The sequence below is a fragment of the Mirounga leonina genome, unplaced genomic scaffold, assembly GCF_011800145.1.
Source record: "Mirounga leonina isolate KUSES-001 unplaced genomic scaffold, KU_Mleo_1.0 Mir_101664, whole genome shotgun sequence".
NCBI lineage: Eukaryota > Metazoa > Chordata > Mammalia > Carnivora > Phocidae > Mirounga > Mirounga leonina.
The window spans coordinates 597,141-617,602 of record NW_023270175.1 but is presented as its reverse complement, the minus strand read 5'-3'; the positions used below and the strand labels follow the sequence as shown (position 1 = coordinate 617,602).

The window sequence follows — 20,462 nt, the reverse complement described above, 5'->3', positions numbered from 1 at the left end:
GTAGAGGAGTTATTTTCCCCACAGACCCTGAAATGTGAAGGGAGAAAGGCAGACTGCAGTTTGTTATTATATGCAATCTAGAAATCAGCTTCATAACCCCATCTGCAGTTGTCATCTATTGTTCCCAATAACCCAGTAAGCGCACTACCATCAAAGCTCCCTGCCCACCTTTGGGGACATCCACTTGAAGGGAATAAAAGCTAGTTTCTGTGTCTTGGGGCACTGAACTAGAGATTTTACTGAAATACGAGAAAAAGGGATCTAATATCACAGATTTCTACCTTTTGCAGATAATGCTGTAGATCCAGATGTATCCGCCAGGACCGTCTTTATAGATGTTGAGGAGGTCAAGAATAAATCTTGTTTGACCTTTACTGATGATGGATGTGGGATGACACCTCATAAACTACACCGAATGCTCAGGTAAAAGTGTCTTCATTCTTTTCCTCTTGTCTTGAGTTCATGAACTCTACTTAGGGCTTCATAATTTTCTTTAATATTTTCCTTTCCCTTTATTCATTCAGCAAATATTTATTGAGCATATATTATGTGCCAGGGCACTGGTGATGCAATAGACACTATTCTTGCCCTCATAGAACTTATGGTTTAGTTGGCAATTCAGACAGTGAAGCAGCAATTATAATAAAAAATGGTAAGCATGCTAGAAAAGCATAAGATGCAATGGGGACCAGCAGGGGAACCAAATCTGATCCAGGAAGTCAGACAAAGCCTCTTAGAGGAAGTGATATTTAAACCGAGATCTGAGGGTGAGTAGTAGAATTTAACAAGGTAAAGGAGCAGGGGGCAAGGGTTGAGGGTTCAGGCAGAGAATAGCAAGCGTAAAGATCTGCAGGCCTTCGCTGGCCTGAGACCTCCTCCAGATTATATTAGCCTGAACTCACTCTTAGATCCGAAGTATTGCAGTTGGGATGATTTGTGGGTTAGGACATTGAATATACCTGGGTATAACCAAGCCCCATGAACGATGAATAGAAGGCATTCATACACATAATCTTTGAAAGGTTTCACAATAGAATGGCAAAATTAGGGAATTTTCTCTTCTAACTGCTGAAGCTAGTGATAGAGATTTCTGTTGCCACTCTCAGTTCATTTAATTACTTTGAAAGGTTTGTAGTTGAGAATGTAAGTTTGTACTTGATTATCTCCACGTATCACTCAGTAAAAGATGAGTGTTTCCTCAAATGCTTCCTTTCCTCTTCTTTTTTTAGCAGGTGAGGTTAATTACTCTCCACGTGGCTTCCTGAACTAGTGTGTGAAGCATGAGTAACAATGGAAGAGGGGTTCTGTGGAGGAGGGAGAGGACTCTGAACTATAAAAATGGAAAAACGTTCATTTGGTTGTAGTTCTCTTTAAACTTATTCTAATTCTATAGCCCTGTTTACAGGGAAATCCCTTTGATCCATCAAAGAAAAGAAATGAAATTTGGGCATTAACCAATTAAATTGCATTGTTTTACCACTCGGCAGTCTGTGTACCTTGTGTCTCAGACCCTCATAATTAGAGGAATGTTCAAGGAAAGCTTCTGGAAGTGAGAGAAAGATGTGGCCAGTATGTTGGTGAAGGTATGGAGTTGGCCCTATCTTTTAATTTATAGCATTACTTTTAGCTCCTCAAGTTAGTATTTTATATTAAGAAATACAATTTTAGATGGGATGGAACCAAAACATTGATATGTCTAATTATGTATTCATGTTTCCCCTAAAATCACTTATTTCATGTATGTATTCATTTTTTCCCCTAAAATCACTTATTTCTTTAGTAATTCCTTCCAACCACACTTCATCCCAGTGACATGGGTGTCAGATAGTGGGCCCAGCAAATCTTAGTGCCTTCCATTTTGTCTGTGGAACCTCATCTATGAAAGTCGGTGCTTATAGTTACAAGGCAAGAGACAAGAGGGGGATGGTTTCAAAATAATCACAACCATTTTTGTTCCAGATTCATTCAACAAATTTTTACTGAGCACCTATGTGGAAGTCACTGAAGATAAAGTGGTGAACCAGATAGACGTCCTTGCTCTCAAGGGGCTGATGGTTTAGTGAGAAGGATAGAAAAGAACTGACTAGTAATACAACTAAATAGGTTATCTCACCTAGTGGTAAGTGCTATGAAGGAAGACTACAGTTTCTATGAGAGTATATAGTGGAAGGATCTAACCTAGTCTAGGGAGTCAAAAAAAGATCCCCTGAAAACGTGGCATTTGAACTGAAATATGAAGAATGAGTATCATCTGTTCATAATTTTGTTCCCTCCCCAAGGAATAAAACAGCAAAACAGGCAGGAACTTATTTAGCCATAGCATTTTTTGGCATTATCATACCAAATATCTTTCCCACTAATTTGAGCTGGGCAATTGTTCTTCATATGAAAAACTAATTTTAGAGAATTTTTTAATGAGTCTTGGGTTAATGTATAGTATATGTACCAGATTTTTTTTTAAAGATTTTATTTATTTGAGAGAAAGAGTGAGAGAGAGAGAGAGCACAAGAGGGGGGAGCGGGAGAGGGAGAAGCAGACTCCCCGCTGAGCAGGGAGCCCGATGCGGGACTCGATCCAGGGACTCCAGGATCATGACCTGAGCGGAAGGCAGTCGCTTAACCAACTGAGCCACCCAGGTGCCCGTATATGTACCAGATTTTATTTGTGGTCCTATCTTAAACTTGAATGAGCTAGAAAGTCCCATTTATTTAAAAGTTCATTTAATCCAATCCTAACTCCTGGCCATGGATTCCATTTACCACAATTTTGTTATAAATAATTGAACTTTAGAGGTAGCTTTGAAAATTACTACGTATGTTCATTTTTCTGGATTTGGTTAGGGACATATTACTTTTGTATAATAATAGAGGTAATTATGCAAAATGTTTAAGCCCACTGAAATTCTGCTTCACCAGTAACATTCGTAATAATCCTATCCACATTTTCCAACTCTTCTTGCTACTCTTCCTATTTCCAGGCTAATAGAATAGTTATCTAATTGCAGCAAGTTTCTCCCATAAATACAAAATCCCAATGAAAATCAAATTAAGAAGGAAAAGCCTATCATTAAATTCCTTTAAAGTCCACAATGAATTCTCTTTAGCTTCTGGGGCTGGTGTGAAGCAGCTAGTCGAGATGTCCAGCTAGCTGTCGTTCTCTGCAAGGTAGAAAACCTCTTCCAAAGGTCAAGGATTAAAAAGAGCCACAGATCCCTGGATTAAAGGTATTTGCCACCTTTGCTCAGAAGTGCATTTCCTAGTAGGTCTGTTCTTCTGAAACAACAGCCAGAGAATAACTGTGCTTAGCAGTGTTCCATTGTTTTTTTTTTTTTTAAAGATTTTATTTATTTATTTGAGACAGAGAGAATGAGAGAGAGAGAGCACATGAGAGGGGGGAGGGTCAGAGGCAGAAGCAGGCTCCCTGCTGAGCAGGGAGCCCGATGCGGGACTCGATCCAGGGACTCCAGGATCATGACCTGAGCCGAAGGCAGTCGCTTAACCAACTGAGCCACCCAGGCGCCCGTTCCATTGTTTTATATTCCATATTACGTTACCAGTATATCTAGGAAACAGCACTGCCTGCCCTCGTGTGTCCACGGATTCGCTGAGGTGTGTTTCATTGGTCAGGGTCCCAATTTAAATTGATCTCCTTGGATTCTAGAATCTTGACATTTTAAGGAACTTGGGAGTGAGCTGCTATCTCCCTGCATTCCACTCAGAGAGCTGGTATTCAGCCCCCCTGTCCCCCCTGGTGTGTAAACACTGCTGTCTCTTACACGAAAGGATAGAAGAGGACTTAACTTAGGGAAGCTGCCTGTCCAAGCCAAGAGATCTCTGGAAAATTAGTGAGCTCTACCAAGCTATGTAAAATGGAGCCCTACAATTCTGTTCTTCATTGTGAGGGCTTTTATACCCGGTAGTTATTTGATCGGGGTCTGGCATCCGTTCCACAATTTTCCGTTAAATAGAATACCTAGCACAGGAATGTAGATGGAATAAAAGAACACATGGGATGGGTTAAGTGGAACCTAACAACAACAACAACAACAACAAAATCCAGTGCTTCCGGCTCCTCTCTTCTCATTTTTCTTATCCTTTTCCATGTCTGGTTCTGGCTCTGAGCGATTACTTAGCTTCTCAACCTAATGTAGTCATTGGGTCTCTCCAGACTAAGTAACACCATGGGGATTTATACTTACAAAGGGAAAAGGGAGTGGTGTTAGATGGCGGAAGAGTCAGGAATGGCTGGGAAATTAAGGGAATTGAATAGATTCTCCCTATTTTCACCACTTTCCCTTACCCACAGAATTGAAGCTTGTGGGGCACTAGAGATGGTTTGAGTCCAAATAACCATATAGATTCATTTCGTGTGATAGGTAAGAATAGTATTTATGAGGAGCCCTGAGTTTTAGGTACAGCATTCGATCTGAAGTAGAGGTAGAAGAGAGCCCAGGACAGTTCTCCGAATGACTTCTAGAGTTAGTTTAAAATTAAGGTTTAAATGCTACTTTATAATTTAAAATATACTGTACAGACAGTATATAATTTAATCCTCCTAACGACTCCCATCTTTTCTAGGCACTTCTTACACAAGAGGATTAGGAATGCCTGAATTTCACCAGCTTCTATAAGTTTATTTCCCGGATTACTGAGGCCCATAGACGGCAGAAACTCAATGATCTTTTGGTATTTTCCAAGGAACTGCTGCCCTAGAAATTACCTTTTACTGTGGTTAGATTTATCTGTTGGATATACGAAGCTCCTAGGAAGTGTCTAGAAGGACATAATGGTTTTATTGTGTGACACTTTGAAATAGAAAATTACAAGCTGGTCCCTCTTTCTTAGGGAGTAAGCACAAGCCACAGCCTTCAGGAAGTAGAAACCAGGCACCTCAGCCCTGTTCCAAAGAGTAAGAGCCAAGGCCAAGCCGCTCAGCCGTGGCAGATAGAGTGTCTCTTTTATTGATACTGGAGAAGCATCTAATCTGTAATCCTTCCTTAGACTGTAAACCATGAAGGCAAGAATCGTGTCTTTTCTTTTACTATTAACATTTGCGTCTCCGGCGCTTAGTACAATGCACAGCACATAGTAGGGACTCGGTAAATATTGATTGAATGAATGATAGCGTACGCCATTGTACACTCTGTCTGGAGAGAAGCGGTCCTTAAAATTAGTTTTATTTGTGGTGAGAGAAGACCTGTGAGGAAGCCAATCACTGTTTTCTGGATTTTGTATCTTTCATTTTTTTTGGTTCTGTTATTCTGTTGTGTGTTTGAATGGGGAATCTAAGCGAGGGAAAGGCCCTGGCGGCACAGATTGTCGAGGTGACGCAGTGAAAGGTCCCTAATAAAACGAGAGAGACCTCATACTGCAGCTGCCTGCCGATATTCAGCGAGGGACATACCTATTTTTATCCCTTGGCCACATTCCAGTGAACTGTCCCAGCAGATGGAGCAGAGGTTAAGAATTGGAAGGGTTATCCTCTGGGGGGAGGGTTGAAATTGTTGAGATGTATAACCTCTGGCTTTTCAGGTTTCTAGAGGGTGATCTAGATCTCGTTCTTCTGACCAGCGCCGCTCCGCTATGGGTTCCTTTTGTGACCCGCGCTCGGGCGCGCTCTGAGCTAACCACCCTCTTCACCCTGCCCTAACCTCGCCATTAGCAGTCAGAGCCATTGCATCTGGACAGGAAGGGCAGCTGCCCACGGCCTCCTGCAGTTCTCCCTGTTAGTCAGCGGGAAGAGGCCATCTTGACGTTCGCCAGGTGCGACTCTCTGGTGGCGGAGGTGTCTGTGTGCACACACCAGCCACGCAGGAGAATCCGGGCCGTCACCTCAGGGTAATTTCCTGTGGTTCTCACGTAATGGTTTTGCCCCGAGGTACCGAAAGGAAGAAAGAAGGAGTGACTTTTTATAAGTGTGTTTCATTCGTAAGCCATTCTGCCTGTCTTAGGATGCTTTTTACCTTTCTGGTTTCTTTTTTTTTTTTCCTGATTTCTTTTTTCTTGTGTAATTACAGCTTTGGCTTTACAGATAAAGTAATAAAGAAGAGCCAGTGTCCCATCGGGGTCTTTGGTAATGGTTTCAAGTCAGGCTCCATGCGGCTAGGAAAGGACGCTCTTGTCTTCACCAAGAATGGGGGTACTCTCACTGTTGGACTCCTATCACAGACCTATCTGGAATGTGTCCAGGCCCAGGCAGTTATTGTACCAATTGTTCCATTCAACCAGCAAAACAATATCCTTTCTGGAAGTAGCAGATGTTGGTTAAAAATTAGTCTGATCTGACTATTATGATAGAAAGCTCTTGTCTTTAGCTCAAATCTAGCTATCAAAAGTTTTCATATTTAAAGAGGTATTCAAGTGTCGTAAATTTACCTGGAATTTCACTGTATGAAATACTTTAAAAAATAAATGTACCATTGACAGAAGCTTAGAAATGTTTTTTAGTGTATTGAATCAGCTTATCTTGATAGCCGAATGGCGCGTTTCCCTATACCTAAGACAAGCTGTGATTTCTGTTAGATGACAGATTGTCTTGACCCAAGCAGCACAGCAGTAAAGTTTGAACTCATTGCTTCCAAAGAGGCTAAAAATTCAGCCTTTGATCTGTTTCTTAAATAGCCTTTGTTTACACTGTATCTTTGAAGCTGTAGTCTGCAGGGGTAATCGATTTTGGTGTTTTGTCTCTACGACCTTTCTCCCTTTTCCCCCTTTCCGGAAATTTCTTCTATAGCAATAATGCCCATGCTTCCGACTGTATGTCTATATTTTGTCTAAACATGCAACCCAAAAGGCAGATCTTCCTAATTTGACAGCATCCTTTTAAGATATTAATTTTTCTTTGACTGTATTTGGTTTTACAAAAAATGATTATTACTGAGGATTCCTTGCCCAGCCTAGAAGCCATCTTGAACTATTCAATTTTCAACAGTGAAAATGACCTGCTCTCCCAGTTTGATGCCATCCCAGGCAAAAAAGGCACTCGGGTTCTCATTTGGAACATCCGCAGGTATAGTATCTCAAGGGTGATAGAGTCAAGTAAGCAAAGGTAGTATGATGAAGGACATTTTCAGAAATCTCTTCAGAAAAGCAGAGGGGATCAATTTTGATACATATTTGTGTCTCTTTGCATAGCTTTCCTTAACTCTCTTGGAACCACAGCTCCCGTTTGAGAAAGTGGTTCTTACTGGTAAAATGTGGAGCTTGATAAAGTGGAGCTTGATAAAGTGGAGCAGTGGAGATAAAGTGTATCCTGAGGCTGTTGCCACAAACAATCAAGACAGTTCAACATTATTCTAAGATCTTCAGAATCCATTTTGAATATCTTATATTCATGGACATTGTTTTGAGAGAGGATAATGATAGTTATTTTACATATTTGACAATGGCAATGAAGTATGAAAAAGACAAATTAGAATAACAAAGCACAGCATGATCTTTAAAAATAAGGACCTCTTGTGCTTTCAGAGTAGCTGGATTAGAAGTATGAAAATCCTTGAAGCATGTAAATTTGAACTATGATGAGGCTGGCTTCACATCATGCGTTGAGAGCTAATAAAACCATCTAGAAATACTCTAGGATATGTCATCATTTGTTTAATCTTGTCGTGTCAAGTGGAATACATTTAACAGTGTCCACAAGAATCTAGAGACCTTTTATATAAAATAGAGGGGATACGGGTATCTTTAGTAGAACAGGGTATCAGATGTATTCATTCTTCTTTTCCTCCTTAGGTGAAGTATTTTGCCTCATTTCTTAGCTGGGTAAAACTATATAAAAACTATGCTGGTTTATACAGAGTACTTTCAGTTAAAAAGAACATAAGGAGGTTTTTTTTTAAATACACATTAGTAATTTAGATCCTCCTGTGTCCTACTGAGAAAAATCTCAAGTAATGTAATTTATATTATAAAGGATCATTTTCCTGTGGTGTTTCCAGTGATTTAAACATATTAGACCTTTTTCTTTGTACATTGTTTTTCAGTTACATGGTATTAGGCGTTATGTGAATAAAAGATTCCACGGTCAAAAAACTGTGGGAAAAGCTGGCTTGAACAAAATTTACCATGTTGCTTTATTGCAGGACTTCTCAGAGGCTTTCATATGCTAATGTCATTTCAATCTGCATTGAAAATGTTTAAGAGAGCAATATAGTATGTGGTATTTCCCAATTAAAAAAAAAGTTTCTCCAGACCCCTTTTTCTTGAATGGTGAATGGTGAGGGGCAGGGAGGACAGGGAACCTCCTCAGAGTATGTGTGAGAGTGGGGTGAGGTAGCAAGTATCTGAAATATGCTGGAAAATTCAGAATATACTATTATAGTGAGGTGGGCTTCATACAGACCATAGTGGCTCTGGTCCAGCCCTGAGGAAGGAGCTACATTTTCAACACAGCAGCTCTGAGCTTGTGGAGCCTGAAGTGGGGGGGAGATGCTACTAGAGCTTGAGGTGGCCCTGAGGGCCAGCAGTTGTTTCTCAGTTTTATTCGGTCATACAGCCCTTATTACTTAGCTCTTATTTAAGAGTATTTGGGGGAGCTACGATTCCGCAGAACAGACTTTGGGAACTGTTGTTCTGACATACATGTTTGCTCGATAGCCCATCATTTGTTTTGAGTTTTTTCCAGGAACAAAGATGGGTCTTGCCTTTTTACCCTGGCAGTTGTTAGTGATCTAGTCCAGGGTCTTGGAATGGATCAAAGCTAAGTAGCCCAAAAGGATTATGAAAAGAAGAAAGATCCTTATGAAAGGAATATGAGTACCATTATAGTTAAATGATAATTCCAAAAATGATATTCCAGAGGACTAGCAGATATATGCTGTTTCTAGAGCGACCTTTTTTTCCCCTTGAAGAAATAGGATTAAATCTGGGGAATCTTGGTATTTCATTAGTCCTTATATCATTGCTGAAAGCAGAAGTAGGTTTTGATTCATTCCTCTATTTATTCAGTTGGAGAAGATGATGCTGAATGACCTACCCAGCAACACCCAGAAAGTTGGGATCTATTTTAAGATCCCACTGTGAGGGTAGCTGACATCCATTTGATTTATCAGATCAGACATTTCCACCTTCCCTTTTTTTTTTCCTTTTCTTCTGTACCTGGCATCACCACTTCTATGAAACATAGTCGATTTGTTTAGACTGGGAATACCTCTAAATATTGTGTGATCTTCAAACCAAGTAATTTATAGTTCCTTTGCACTGATAGTCAGGGAAAGAAATAGGTGTCTGAGTTTTGGCTCATATTGTTTCTTTTCTCTTGGGTTCCTAGTGCATTTTTGTCCTTTGGAGCCAGTATTTGTTAGATTGGTACTTGTCTCTTTTACCCAGAAATAAAGATGGAAAGTCTGAGTTGGACTTTGATACAGATCAGTATGACATCCTGGTATCAGACTTTGGCACAGAAGAAAAAGAGACTGGCGGTGGTACCTGTGAGCTGCCAGAAACAGAGTATTCTTTACGGGTGAGTAAGAGTGGGTTTTCTTCAACAATGAGAGGTAAGATGTCTTGTAACATGAAAATATTATAGAACAAGATGTCACTTTAGTTAGATAAAGATGACCAACTTCTCGCCCTGTGCTGAGATTCCTTTTCACTATCTCCACTATAGCTAATACAGTCAATAGCACTTAAATGCGGCAGTTGACATAACAAGGAATAGAAACTAAGCCAGATCTTTGCCCAGAATAGATCTCAGTCACTAGCAGTGTTTTACGAGGCTGTCAGTAGAATTGACAATGTCATATAATAATTTTCCCTTCACTGTTCCATAGGCATTTTGTGGTATTCTGTATATGAAGCCACGAATGAAAATTTTTCTGCGTCAAAAGAAGGTGACTACCCAGATGATTGCCAAGAGCCTGGCCAATGTAGGATATGATTTATATAAACCTACCTTCACAGTATCCTTACAACTACATAAAGTTGACCTCTTCATTTCAGGATTAGATTTCCAAGCTGGCATAGGAAAACAAAAACCTTTCTTTTTCCAATTGAAAATGTGTGTTATAATACAAATCCTATTACAGTATATTCTTTTATTTTAGAGAGAGAGAGAGAGAAAGAAAGAGAGAGCAGGGAGGAGGGGCAGAGGGAGAGGGAAAGAGAATCTCAAGCAGGTTCCACGTGGAGCCCAACATGGGGCTTGATCTCACGACCCTGAGATCATGACTTGAGCTAAAATCAAGGATCGGATGCTTAACTGACTAAGCCACCCAGGCGTCCCTACAGTATAGTCTTTGAAAAGGTATTTCTTTTCTTTTCTTTTCTTTTTTTTGGAAGGTATTTCTTAAATCCCAATCGATGTATCAGTTTTATCAGAAATCACCTGGAAATTATTAAAACCATACAGCATCCGTAGATTTTGGAGATTCTGGTTCAGTAGATTCTGAAATCTCTTTTTTTAATAGGAAATATTTATTTATTTTTAAATCATCAGCTAATTCTAACGAGTAGCCAGGTTTGAGAATCTCTGCAATAAGGAATGATCCACGCTCTTTGGTTTTTACTGGAATTTTGTTATATGTTACATTGATTGAAATAAGCAAATATTGACTAGAACTTGTTAACCTTTTGGGCATAGTATGGTTTTTGTTGTAACAAGTCCAGACTTACATTGATGGAAGTTAGGAGAGTGGAAATTAAAGGTTGATTTTCTAAGGTGAGGTAAATCTTCAACAGGTTTGACATGGATTTCCTGGTACTTGTCATAATGGCAGCCACTCAAAGGAGTAATTACTGATTTTCACTTCTACCCCCCATTGCACTGGGAATGGATTTCAGATACTTGAGAAAAATCTTAAGATGAACTATGGAAATGGGGTCCATCTCTGTTGATGGCTTTTGGGGCAAAAATAAAGTCTTTGAAAGGGTGGGAACTCCTCTAAGCGGTCGTGAAGAATTGCTCTTATAATTTATTTTCTAGTAATTAAGCACAGCTCTTGGCCCAAGAAACATGTTCACACTCGATTTGCTTTATCAAAGGCATTACCTAGTTTGCTTTGTCTTTCTTCCCCAACCAAAAATTAGAAATTGTTGTTCCCTTTTTTAAAAGCTGTGTGAGTCCTTACTCATAAGTCAATTGATTTTCTCCTTTTTTTTGGAACACATACCTTCTCTACTACAAAAGCTCTTTTTTTTTTTTTTTTCAAAGCCCATGTTAACAAATCCAGAGCTAGCATTGTTACATCTGTAGGTAAATTAGTTGTCATATCACTGTATATAGGCTAGGATCTTAGTGTCCTAGGTTTAACAGAGCCGGTTTTAAAGAAGTGCTTTCTAACTACTGTTTCAGGGGATACCACATTTCTGCCTCCAGCTTCTTTCTTTTGTGGGTATCAGAGGGAACTCCTATGCAGTGTTAAAAAACAACGTTCTCCTGAGTAAATTTGAAGATCTAATTGGCTTTATTAAGTGATTCGTGATTAGGGCAGCATCCCATCTAGCAATCTAGCAATTAAGAGATGTTCCCAGAAGCTGTATAAAATGGAAGGTATTTATAGGGTGGGGCCAAAAGTTGTTAGCAAAAGAAAAGAAAGGATTCTTTTAGGCCAGGTCATCTTTTTGTGGGAGAAGGGAACAGCAGGGTTTTTATCATGTACATAGTGCTGATCAGGAAATTTCAGACTGACTGTTGAAAGGTCATACTCCTGGGATTGGTTGAAACCATAACTAAGGCTTGGTTTGTTGTCTTGCAGGGGCAAATGATTCCAATTTGGACTTGTTTTTTTTTTTAAGATTTATTTATTTGAGAGAGAGGGCGCGCACGCATGCGGGGGAGGGGGGGCAGAGGGAGAGAGAGAATCTCAAGCAGACTCCCCGCAGAGCAGGAAGCCCCTTGCGGGCTTAGTCTCATGACCCATGAGATCATGACCTGGGCCGAAATCACAAGTCAGAGGCTTGACGGACTGAGCCACCCAGGCACCCCATTTTTTCTTTTTTTTTTTAACAGCAGTACATTTGATATGTATTTCAATCCTCCTTCCCATTAAACTAGTTACCTTCCCCTATTAGAATTTGGGCTAAATGAATTCACTATAGGCATGAGTGAAATGAAACTCCTGATAAAATTTCCCCCGGAGGTCAGTGAGGGACAAGATCACTGATGTTGACTTATTTATTCCTCAGTTATCAAAGGCCTCTTTTCTCTTCTTGTCCTTTCTCCTTATACTAATTTGGGGAACCTCCAACCCCAGTATACTCCCACCCCATGATTTAGAATTTTAAAAGCATGCAACAGAAGAATTTGACATATCTCTAAAAATGTTAATTTTATGGTATAGAGTTTTGGTCTGTTTGTTTTGGGGAGTTTGTCCTGTTTTGCTTTTTCATTGGAATAGAGTCTTATCTGAGGTTAGATTGGAACTTCTGGAGCCCAGAACCTATTTTCTGAGCCAAACATTACTGTGTTAGGTACCCACTTGTATGATGTCTTTGTATCATACCTGACCCATTTGTTACATGGATTTGATGTGAGTAGCTTATTACGTAGGGGGGCAATGGAGATCATTTTTTGAATCAGTAACAAATAAATTTTAATTCATTTGGACTTGAAGATTTCTTAGTATTTGTTTTAATGAAAATTTCAGTTTCTCTGTTCTCCCCCTTTGTCTTTCTCCCTCTCTTACCTTGGTTTTTAAATCAAATAGAACTTGTTAAAAACACATCATGTTCATTTTTTACGTATCATAATTCGCCTCATTTCATCTATCCAAGCTTGTTCACTTCTTCCCATGAAATATATTGCAACAGGACTGTTCATTGTCCTTTTAACTTTAGAGGTGATTTTGTTCTTGGTGCTTTTGCTTTCATTGTGTTTTGTATGATTAGCAGGACTTACCTTATTGCTTATACAGTTGACTCTTGAACAGTGTGGGGGTGGGGTGGGGTTAGGGGCACCTACCCCCTGCACAGTCGAAATCTGAGTATAACTTTTGACCCCCAAAAAACTTTACTAATAGCCTGCTTTTGGTGGGAGGCCTTACTGATAACATAAACAGTTAACATACATTTTGTATGATATATACTGCATTCTTAGAATAATATCTAACTTTTTCTTATTTTATTTGGTACTTCTGGGCTGCACAGTTTATTTGTCTGTGAGTCTTTAAAAATTGTCACAAATCTCCAAAAATTTTTCTGATGTATTTATTGAAAAAAATCCACGCACAGGTAGATCTGTGCAGTTCAAACCCATGTTGTTCAAGCGTCAACTGAACTTGTGTGGATTTGTGTTGTACTAGTTACAACTCTTGTCTTATCCAGCAGCAAACTGAGCAACTTAGCAAGGGTTAAGAAATGTTTTATGATTGTTTATGAATTTTTAAACCACTGATGGTATTTTAGTGTATTTTCCTACACTCTTTTCTCTGCATGTATTTATGTATACATATTTTTAGATAATGCTTATTGTTACATTGTGAACATTTCCTAATGTTACCAAATATTTTTCAAGGACATAATTTTAAGAGGTACATAATAGACCACGTGAATATACCAACATTTATTTAGTCATTCCCTCGTTGTCAAACATTTGAATTATTTGTTTTTCTGTCATTATAACTAATTGATAAATCTCTGTAACTCATTAACCTTTATGGGCTTTCCTGACTGTTTCTCTAGGATAAATTCCTGGAAAGAGAATTGCTTGGTCACAGATTAAGAATATTTCTAAAGCTATTGCTACAGATTTTTTAAACGTCCCCTGGAAAGGGCATACCAATTTCTATCCAGTGGTATTTGATGTGTTTTGCTATAACATAGCGCAAAATGTTGTCTGCTAAATCCCTTGGCGTTTGTCTCCTTAATGATTTTCTTCTCAGAATAAGCAGGTGAAAATAACTTTTGGGTTCTCTTGCAAGAATAATAAGCAGTTTGGAGTAATGATGTATCATAACAACCGACTCATAAAGTCTTTTGAGAAGGTGGGATGCCAGGTGAAGGTGAGTGGTTAATGTTTCCTCATCATAGAAGGCTGAAAAGAGGAGGAGGAGGATTTAAAATTTGCAAAGAGTATAGACTCATTAATGGCTTTTACTCCCATCTTACGATGGTTGTTAAATCTAATCCTGGAACTCTATGTTACCAGTGAGCTGTCTTTTGTTGAAAAGCTCTTTCTACTTCTCATTCTTCACAGTTGATCATTCCAGGAGCTTTACTCAGTGCATTTTCTAGGTAGCCGTTGAGAAGAGATAGTATTAGAACACCAGCAATTTTGCCGTGTGTATCAGTTTATTAGTGTTTAAGGTAGCTCTTTCTATTTTCTTGGGGAAACAATAAGGCATAGTAGAAGAAGCATAAAATTTAGTGGTTGATGACCAGGATTTGAGTTCTGGCTTTTCCACATAAAAGCTGTGTAACTTTCACTACATTGTTTAATTTCTATGAGGCTCGTTTTCCTTCCCTGTAAGATAGAAACAACAGTAATAATTTTACCTGCTCTGCCTCCTCTACAGCTTTACAAGGTTGAGAGACTTAAGTGGGATAAAGTATGTGAAAATACTTGATAAACTGAACTGTACAAATTATTACCATCATCTTTAATGTTTTCATGGCAATTTAAAGTAGTAATATCCGCAAGGGTCCTACTCATTCCTGTTTTACAGATAAGATTGCTAAAGCATGAAGAATGATAAACCACTTTGTAGTACACATTAGGACAAAGTTACGTATGATCCAGGACAGCTAGTTTATAGCTTGTGTTGCTTTCCCTTGTTATATCCTCTTTATACATACAACTCACATTTGTATGCCAGTCTAATTACACCTGGACTTTTAAAATCTCTTGTAGCAGCTTGCCATTAATAACCACTGCAATTCCACTCCTTCTAGTAATTGTTTGGTAGCCTACATATATAAAAATTACTTATTGTAATAGAGTGTCATGTTCCCACAGCATCCTTAAAGTCATTTTTCGGATGAAGTTTGCTTCCACTCCCTAGAACAGTAGTACATAGCCTTGATTTTTTTTTTTTTTTTTTTTTTTTTTTTAGCATTGTCATTCTTTGTTCAAAGGAAATCTTATGGCCATCCCATAATATACAACGGATGAAGGTGGAAGTGTGTGTGTGTGTGTGTGTGTGTGTGTGTGTGTGTGTGTGTGAAGTAGAGATGGCAATTAATCCCTGGAAAACCCTAGAGAATCTACAGATCGTAGTTTAAAAATCTCTGCCTTAGAATTGGTCAGAGCTTCCAGTTCAGTTTAACACTTGCAGTGTGTTGAAGTACATTCTGAGTATTTCTCTAGATGTTGCTGTACTTTCCTTGCCTTTGAATGTTATGTAACCTTTCTATTACTGCTTAAAACCAAAAGGAGATGCCTCCAGACAATCAACAGTAATGTAAGTGTTGAAATTAATATTTTTTTCGAAGCCAACCCATGGAGAAGGTGTGGGAGTAATTGGAGTCATCGAGTGCAATTTCTTAAAACCTGCCTACAACAAACAAGACTTTGAGTACACCAAAGAGTACCGGTGAGTCTCTCCCAACCTGACGTGTTTCTGATAGTTTCTTCAGATACGATTCTCTTCTATTCTCTGAAACCTCTAAAACCATCTCTAAAAGCCAGCCAGATGAGTTAACTGAGAATTCCTTCAAATCAGTCTTCCAAGATTAGAGATAAAATGATTTGATTTTTCAATTAAAACTTACTGATACATGATAGAGCCCAGTTGAGATAAACCTTACCTTTAAAAAGTATGGGAAGAGCATGGGAGTCATTTCATAAAATACTTCTGGTGAAACAAAGAGTTGGGATTGATCCTAATGAAAAGGGATGAAAGGATCTGCAGGTATCGAATATGTTGGGGGAAAAAAGTCACAGTTTGAAGTTTGTTCCAAAAGAGTTTCTTGAAGCCAGTGAACAGATTGAGAGGAAAGCAGTGGGAAAGACATGTGTTTTCACAGAAGCATCTAGATTTCATAGGTGAGACGAGAAAAGAATAAAAAAGGAACTTGACATTGAGGCTGAAGCAGCAAGGATATTTTTAGAAGACAAAAAAAAAAAAGGAATCAATAAAGCCAGGATAAAATAGTTTGTTGTAAAACTTTTTGGGAGGGATGGATCATTCATTCCTTCTTCGCCAAGTATGAGGTATCTCCTATGTGCTAGGTACTAGGAACAGAAGAATGAAAGGTAAGAATCCTTGATGCCTATGAACAAATGGGATGAGATGTATGCAGATGATAAACTCACATACCTATAAAATAATTGCTTCAATGGGGGATACGTGCAAAATGGGAAGAGCCTTTAAATACACCTAAGTGAGTCACGCAAGGCTTCATTCTCAAAGCAGATTCTATTTGAGCTTAAACTTGAAGGAGAAATTGGAGTTTGGAAATAGGGCAAGGACATTCTAAGCACAGGGAAGGATGGGTGCAAAGGGGCAAGCGGTGTTCTGGGAGTGAGGAGAGAGAAGGTATGAGGACATTTGGTGTCGCTCTCCTTGAAGCCTCAGTAGCAAATTTTAGAGTGGGGGAAAAGTATTTCCCCAAATCTCTTCTGGCGTGTACACAAAAAATGTAATAAAACTAGTTAACTCTTCTACCTCAATTTATCAGAAACCATAGGAATTTTAGGTTTAGTGCTTGAAAAAGAGCTGTTTGGATGGCAACCCTAAATTAATTTCGGGGCAATAGATTCTTGATCACTAGGGCTACTCAGTGGGTATGGTAACTACCTGCCCTCCGTTTAAGTAAAAAGACCCTTTTAAATGTGAGTCTGGTCCAGAGCAGAGAACTTTGACTGGGACTTGACTCTTCAGAGTGAAAGTTTAGAAATGACATCAGTTTGACAAGTCTCAGAGACAAGTCATTCTCTTTCTCTTGAGTGAAAGGAGCAGTGAATTTGTGGTGATTCACCGAATAGTTAAGATTTGTGAAATCCAAATATTAGATATTAAACATCACTTAACATCTTTCTTATATCCTTTCTGTCACACACACCCCCATCTACCTTTTAAATTTTAGAGGTATTAGACCTTGGCTTGTGATGTTTCGTTTCAGTATGATGAGTTTGAGGTGGTTGCAGGGGATTCAAATAGAGCTATTCCATAGACAGTAGGTTTATTTAGGTATAAACATCTAGGATTTTTGCCTTAAGTAGCTTAGTATCTGCTACACATTTTATTAAAAACAGGAAACTAGTATACTATCCTACATACAGAGTCTTGAGGATAATAAATTTGCATGACTTTTATCCCAGTTCTGGCATCATCATCCTTTTTCTAATTATATATATATATTTTTTATTCTTATGTTAATCCCCATACATTACATCATTAGTTTTAAATGTAGTGTTCCATGATTTCCATGTTTGTGCATAACACCCAGTGCTCCATGCAGAATGTGCCCTCCTCAATACCCGTCACCAGGCTAACCCATCCTCCCACCCCCCTCCCCTCTAGAACCCTCAGTTTGTTTTTCAGAGTCCATTATCTCTCATGGTTCATCTACCCCTCCGATTTCCCCCCCTTCATTCTTCCCCTCCTGCTACCTTCTTCTTCTTCTTTTTTTTTCTTAACATATATTGCATTATTTGTTTCAGAGGTACAGATCTGAGATTCAACAGTCTTGCACAATTCACAGTGCTTACCAGAGCACATACCCTCCCCAGTGTCTATCACCCAGTCACCCCATCCCTCCCCCCCCACCCCCCACTCCAGCAACCCTCAGCTTATTTCCTGCGATTAAGAATTCCTCATATCAGTGAGGTCATATGATACATGTCTTTCTCTGTTTGACTTATTTCGCTCAACATAATACCGTCCAGTTCCATCCACGTCGTTGCAAATGGCAAGATCTCATTCCTTTTGATGGCTGCATAATATTCCATTGTATATATATACCACATCTTCTGTATCCATTCTTCTGTCGATGGACATCTTGGCTCTTTCCACAGTTTGGCTATTGTGGACATTGCTGCTATAAACATCGGGGTGCACGTACCCTTTCGGATCCCTACTTTTGTATCTTTGGGGTAAATACCCAGTAGTGCAATTGCTGGATCATATGGTAGCTCTATTTTCAACTTTTTGAGGAACCTCCATACAGTTTTCCAGAGTGGCTGCACCAGCTTGCATTCCCACCAACAGTGTAGGAGGGTTCCCCTTTCTCCGCATCCCTGCCAACATCTGTCGTTTCCTGACTTGTTAATTTTAGCCATTCTGACTGGTGTGAGGTGGTATCTCATTGAGGTTTGGATTTGGATTTCCCTGATGCCGAGCGATGTTGAGCACTTTTTCATGTGTCTGTTGGCCATTTGGATGTCTTCTTTGGAAAAATGTCTGTTCATGTCTTCTGCCCATTTCTTGATTGGATCATTTGTTCTTTGGGTGTTGAGTTTGATGAGTTCTTTATAGATTTTGGATACTAGCCCTTTATCTGATATGTCATTTGCAAATATCTTCTCCCATTCTGTCGGTTGTCTTTTGGTTTTGTTGACTGTTTCCTTTGCTTTGCAAAAGCTTTTTATCTTGATGAAGTCCCAATAGTTCATTTTTGCCCTTGCTTCCCTTGCCTTTGGCGATGTTTCTAGGAAGAAGTTGCTTCGGCTGAGGTCGAAGAGGTTGCTGCCTGTGTTCTCCTTTAGGATTTTGATGGACTCCTGTCTCACATTGAGGTCTTTCAACCATTTGGGGTCTATTTTTGTGTGTGGTGTAAGGAAATGGTCCAGTTTCATTCTTCTGCATGTGGCTATCCAATTTTCCCAACACCATTTGTTGAAGAGACTGTCTTTTTTCCATTGGACATTCTTTCCTGCTTTGTCAAAGATGAGTTGACCATAGAGTTGAGGGTCCATTTCTGGGCTCTCTATTCTCTTCCATTGATCTATGTGTCTGTTTTTGTGCCAGTACCATACTGTCTTGATGATGACAGCTTTGTAATAGAGCTGGAAGTCCGGAATTGTGATACCGCCAGCTTTGCTTTTCTTTTTCAACATTCCTCTGGCTATGCGGAGTCTTTTCTGGTTCCATACAAATTTTAGGATTACTTGTTCCATTTCTTTGAAAAAAGTGGATGGTATTTTGATGGGGATTGCATTGAATGTGTAGATTGCTCTAGGTAGCATTGACATCTTCACAATATTTGTTCTTCCAATCCATGAGCATGGAACATTTTTCCATTTCTTTGTGTCCTCCTCAATTTCTTTCATGAGTATTTTATAGTTTTCTGAGTACAGATCCTTTGTCTCTTTGGTTAGATTTATTCCTAGGTATCTTACGGTTTTGGGTGCAATTGTAAATGGGATCAACTCCTTAATTTCTCTTTCTTCTGTCTTGTTGTTGGTGTATAGGAATGCCACTGACTTCTGTGCATTGATTTTATATCCTGCCACTTTATTGAATTCCTGTATGAGTTCTAGCAGTTTTGGGGTGGAGTCTTTTGGGTTTTCCACATAAAGTATCGTATCATCTGCAAAGAGTGAGAGTTTGACTTCTTCTTTGCCAGTTTGGATGCCTTTTATTTCTTTTTGTTGTCTGATTGCTGTGGCTAGGACTTCCAATACTATGTTGAATAGCAGTGGTGATAGTGGACATCCCTGCCGTGTTCCTGACCTTAGGGGGAAAGCTCTCAGTTTTTCCCCATTGAGAATGATATTTGGTGTAGGTTTTTCATAGATGGCTTTTATGATATTGAGGTATGTACCCTCTATCCCTATACTCTGAAGAGTTTTGATCAAGAAAGGATGCTGTACTTTGTCAAAAGCTTTTTCTGCATCTATTGAGAGGATCATATGGTTCTTGTTCTTTCTTTTGTTAATGTATTGTGTCACATTGATTGATTTGCGGATGTTGAACCAACCTTGCAGCCCAGGGATAAATCCCACTTGGTCGTGGTGAATAATCCTTTTAATGTACTGTTGGATCCTATTGGCTAGTATTTTGGTGAGAATTTTTGCATCCATGTTCATCAGGGATATTGGTCTGTAATTCTCCTTTTTGATGGGGTCTTTGTCTGGTTTGGGGATCAAGGTAATGCTGGCCTTATAAAATGAGTTTGGAAGTTTTCCTTCCATTTCTGTTTTTTGGAACAGTTTCAGAAGAATAGGTATTAATTCTTCTTTAAATGTTTGGTAGAATTCCCCTGGGAAGCCATCTGGCCCTGGGCTCTTGTTTTTTGGGAGATTTTTGATGACTGCTTCAATTTCCTTAGTGGTTATAGGTCTGTTCAGGTTTTCTATTTCTTCCTGGTTCAGTTTTGGTAGTTGATGCATCTCTAGGAATGCATCCATTTCTTCCCATCATCCTTTTTTTAATTCTATTTTATATAAATGAAAAGGTGTTTAGTTAAAAACAAAAAATAGGGGACTTTGAGAAGGGGATTAGAGAAAGCTGTCTGCTATCAGAAACTCATCCTAAGAGTATTGTAGATATCAAAACTGCAAATGCTAAAAGAGATACCAGCCATCACAGTGCTGGAATGTCTACAAATAAATCATCCATAATATCACTCTTAATAGTTGTG

The 20,462-nt window shown here is 39.1% G+C and overlaps 1 protein-coding gene across 8 annotated transcripts in view; it reads left to right on the top strand.

Moving 5' to 3' along the window:
- Positions 1-20,462, top strand: part of MORC4 (MORC family CW-type zinc finger 4) — a 65,487-nt gene that overhangs the window by 5,798 nt on the left and 39,227 nt on the right. For 7 of the 8 annotated variants that reach the window (XR_004679546.1, XR_004679547.1, XM_035006679.1 and 4 more), the window contains 7 exons: positions 291-423; positions 6,017-6,234; positions 6,861-7,008; positions 9,330-9,462; positions 9,773-9,901; positions 13,820-13,939; positions 15,369-15,469. Coding sequence is in view for 6 of the 8 variants with exons in the window: in XM_035006679.1 (XP_034862570.1) it covers positions 291-423; positions 6,017-6,234; positions 6,861-7,008; positions 9,330-9,462; positions 9,773-9,901; positions 13,820-13,939; positions 15,369-15,469 (982 nt within the window). In the remaining 2 variants the exon portion in view is untranslated. The remainder of the gene's footprint in view (positions 1-290; positions 424-6,016; positions 6,235-6,860; positions 7,009-9,329; positions 9,463-9,772; positions 9,902-13,819; positions 13,940-15,368; positions 15,470-20,462) is intronic. The other variant, XM_035006737.1, reaches the window with a different exon arrangement.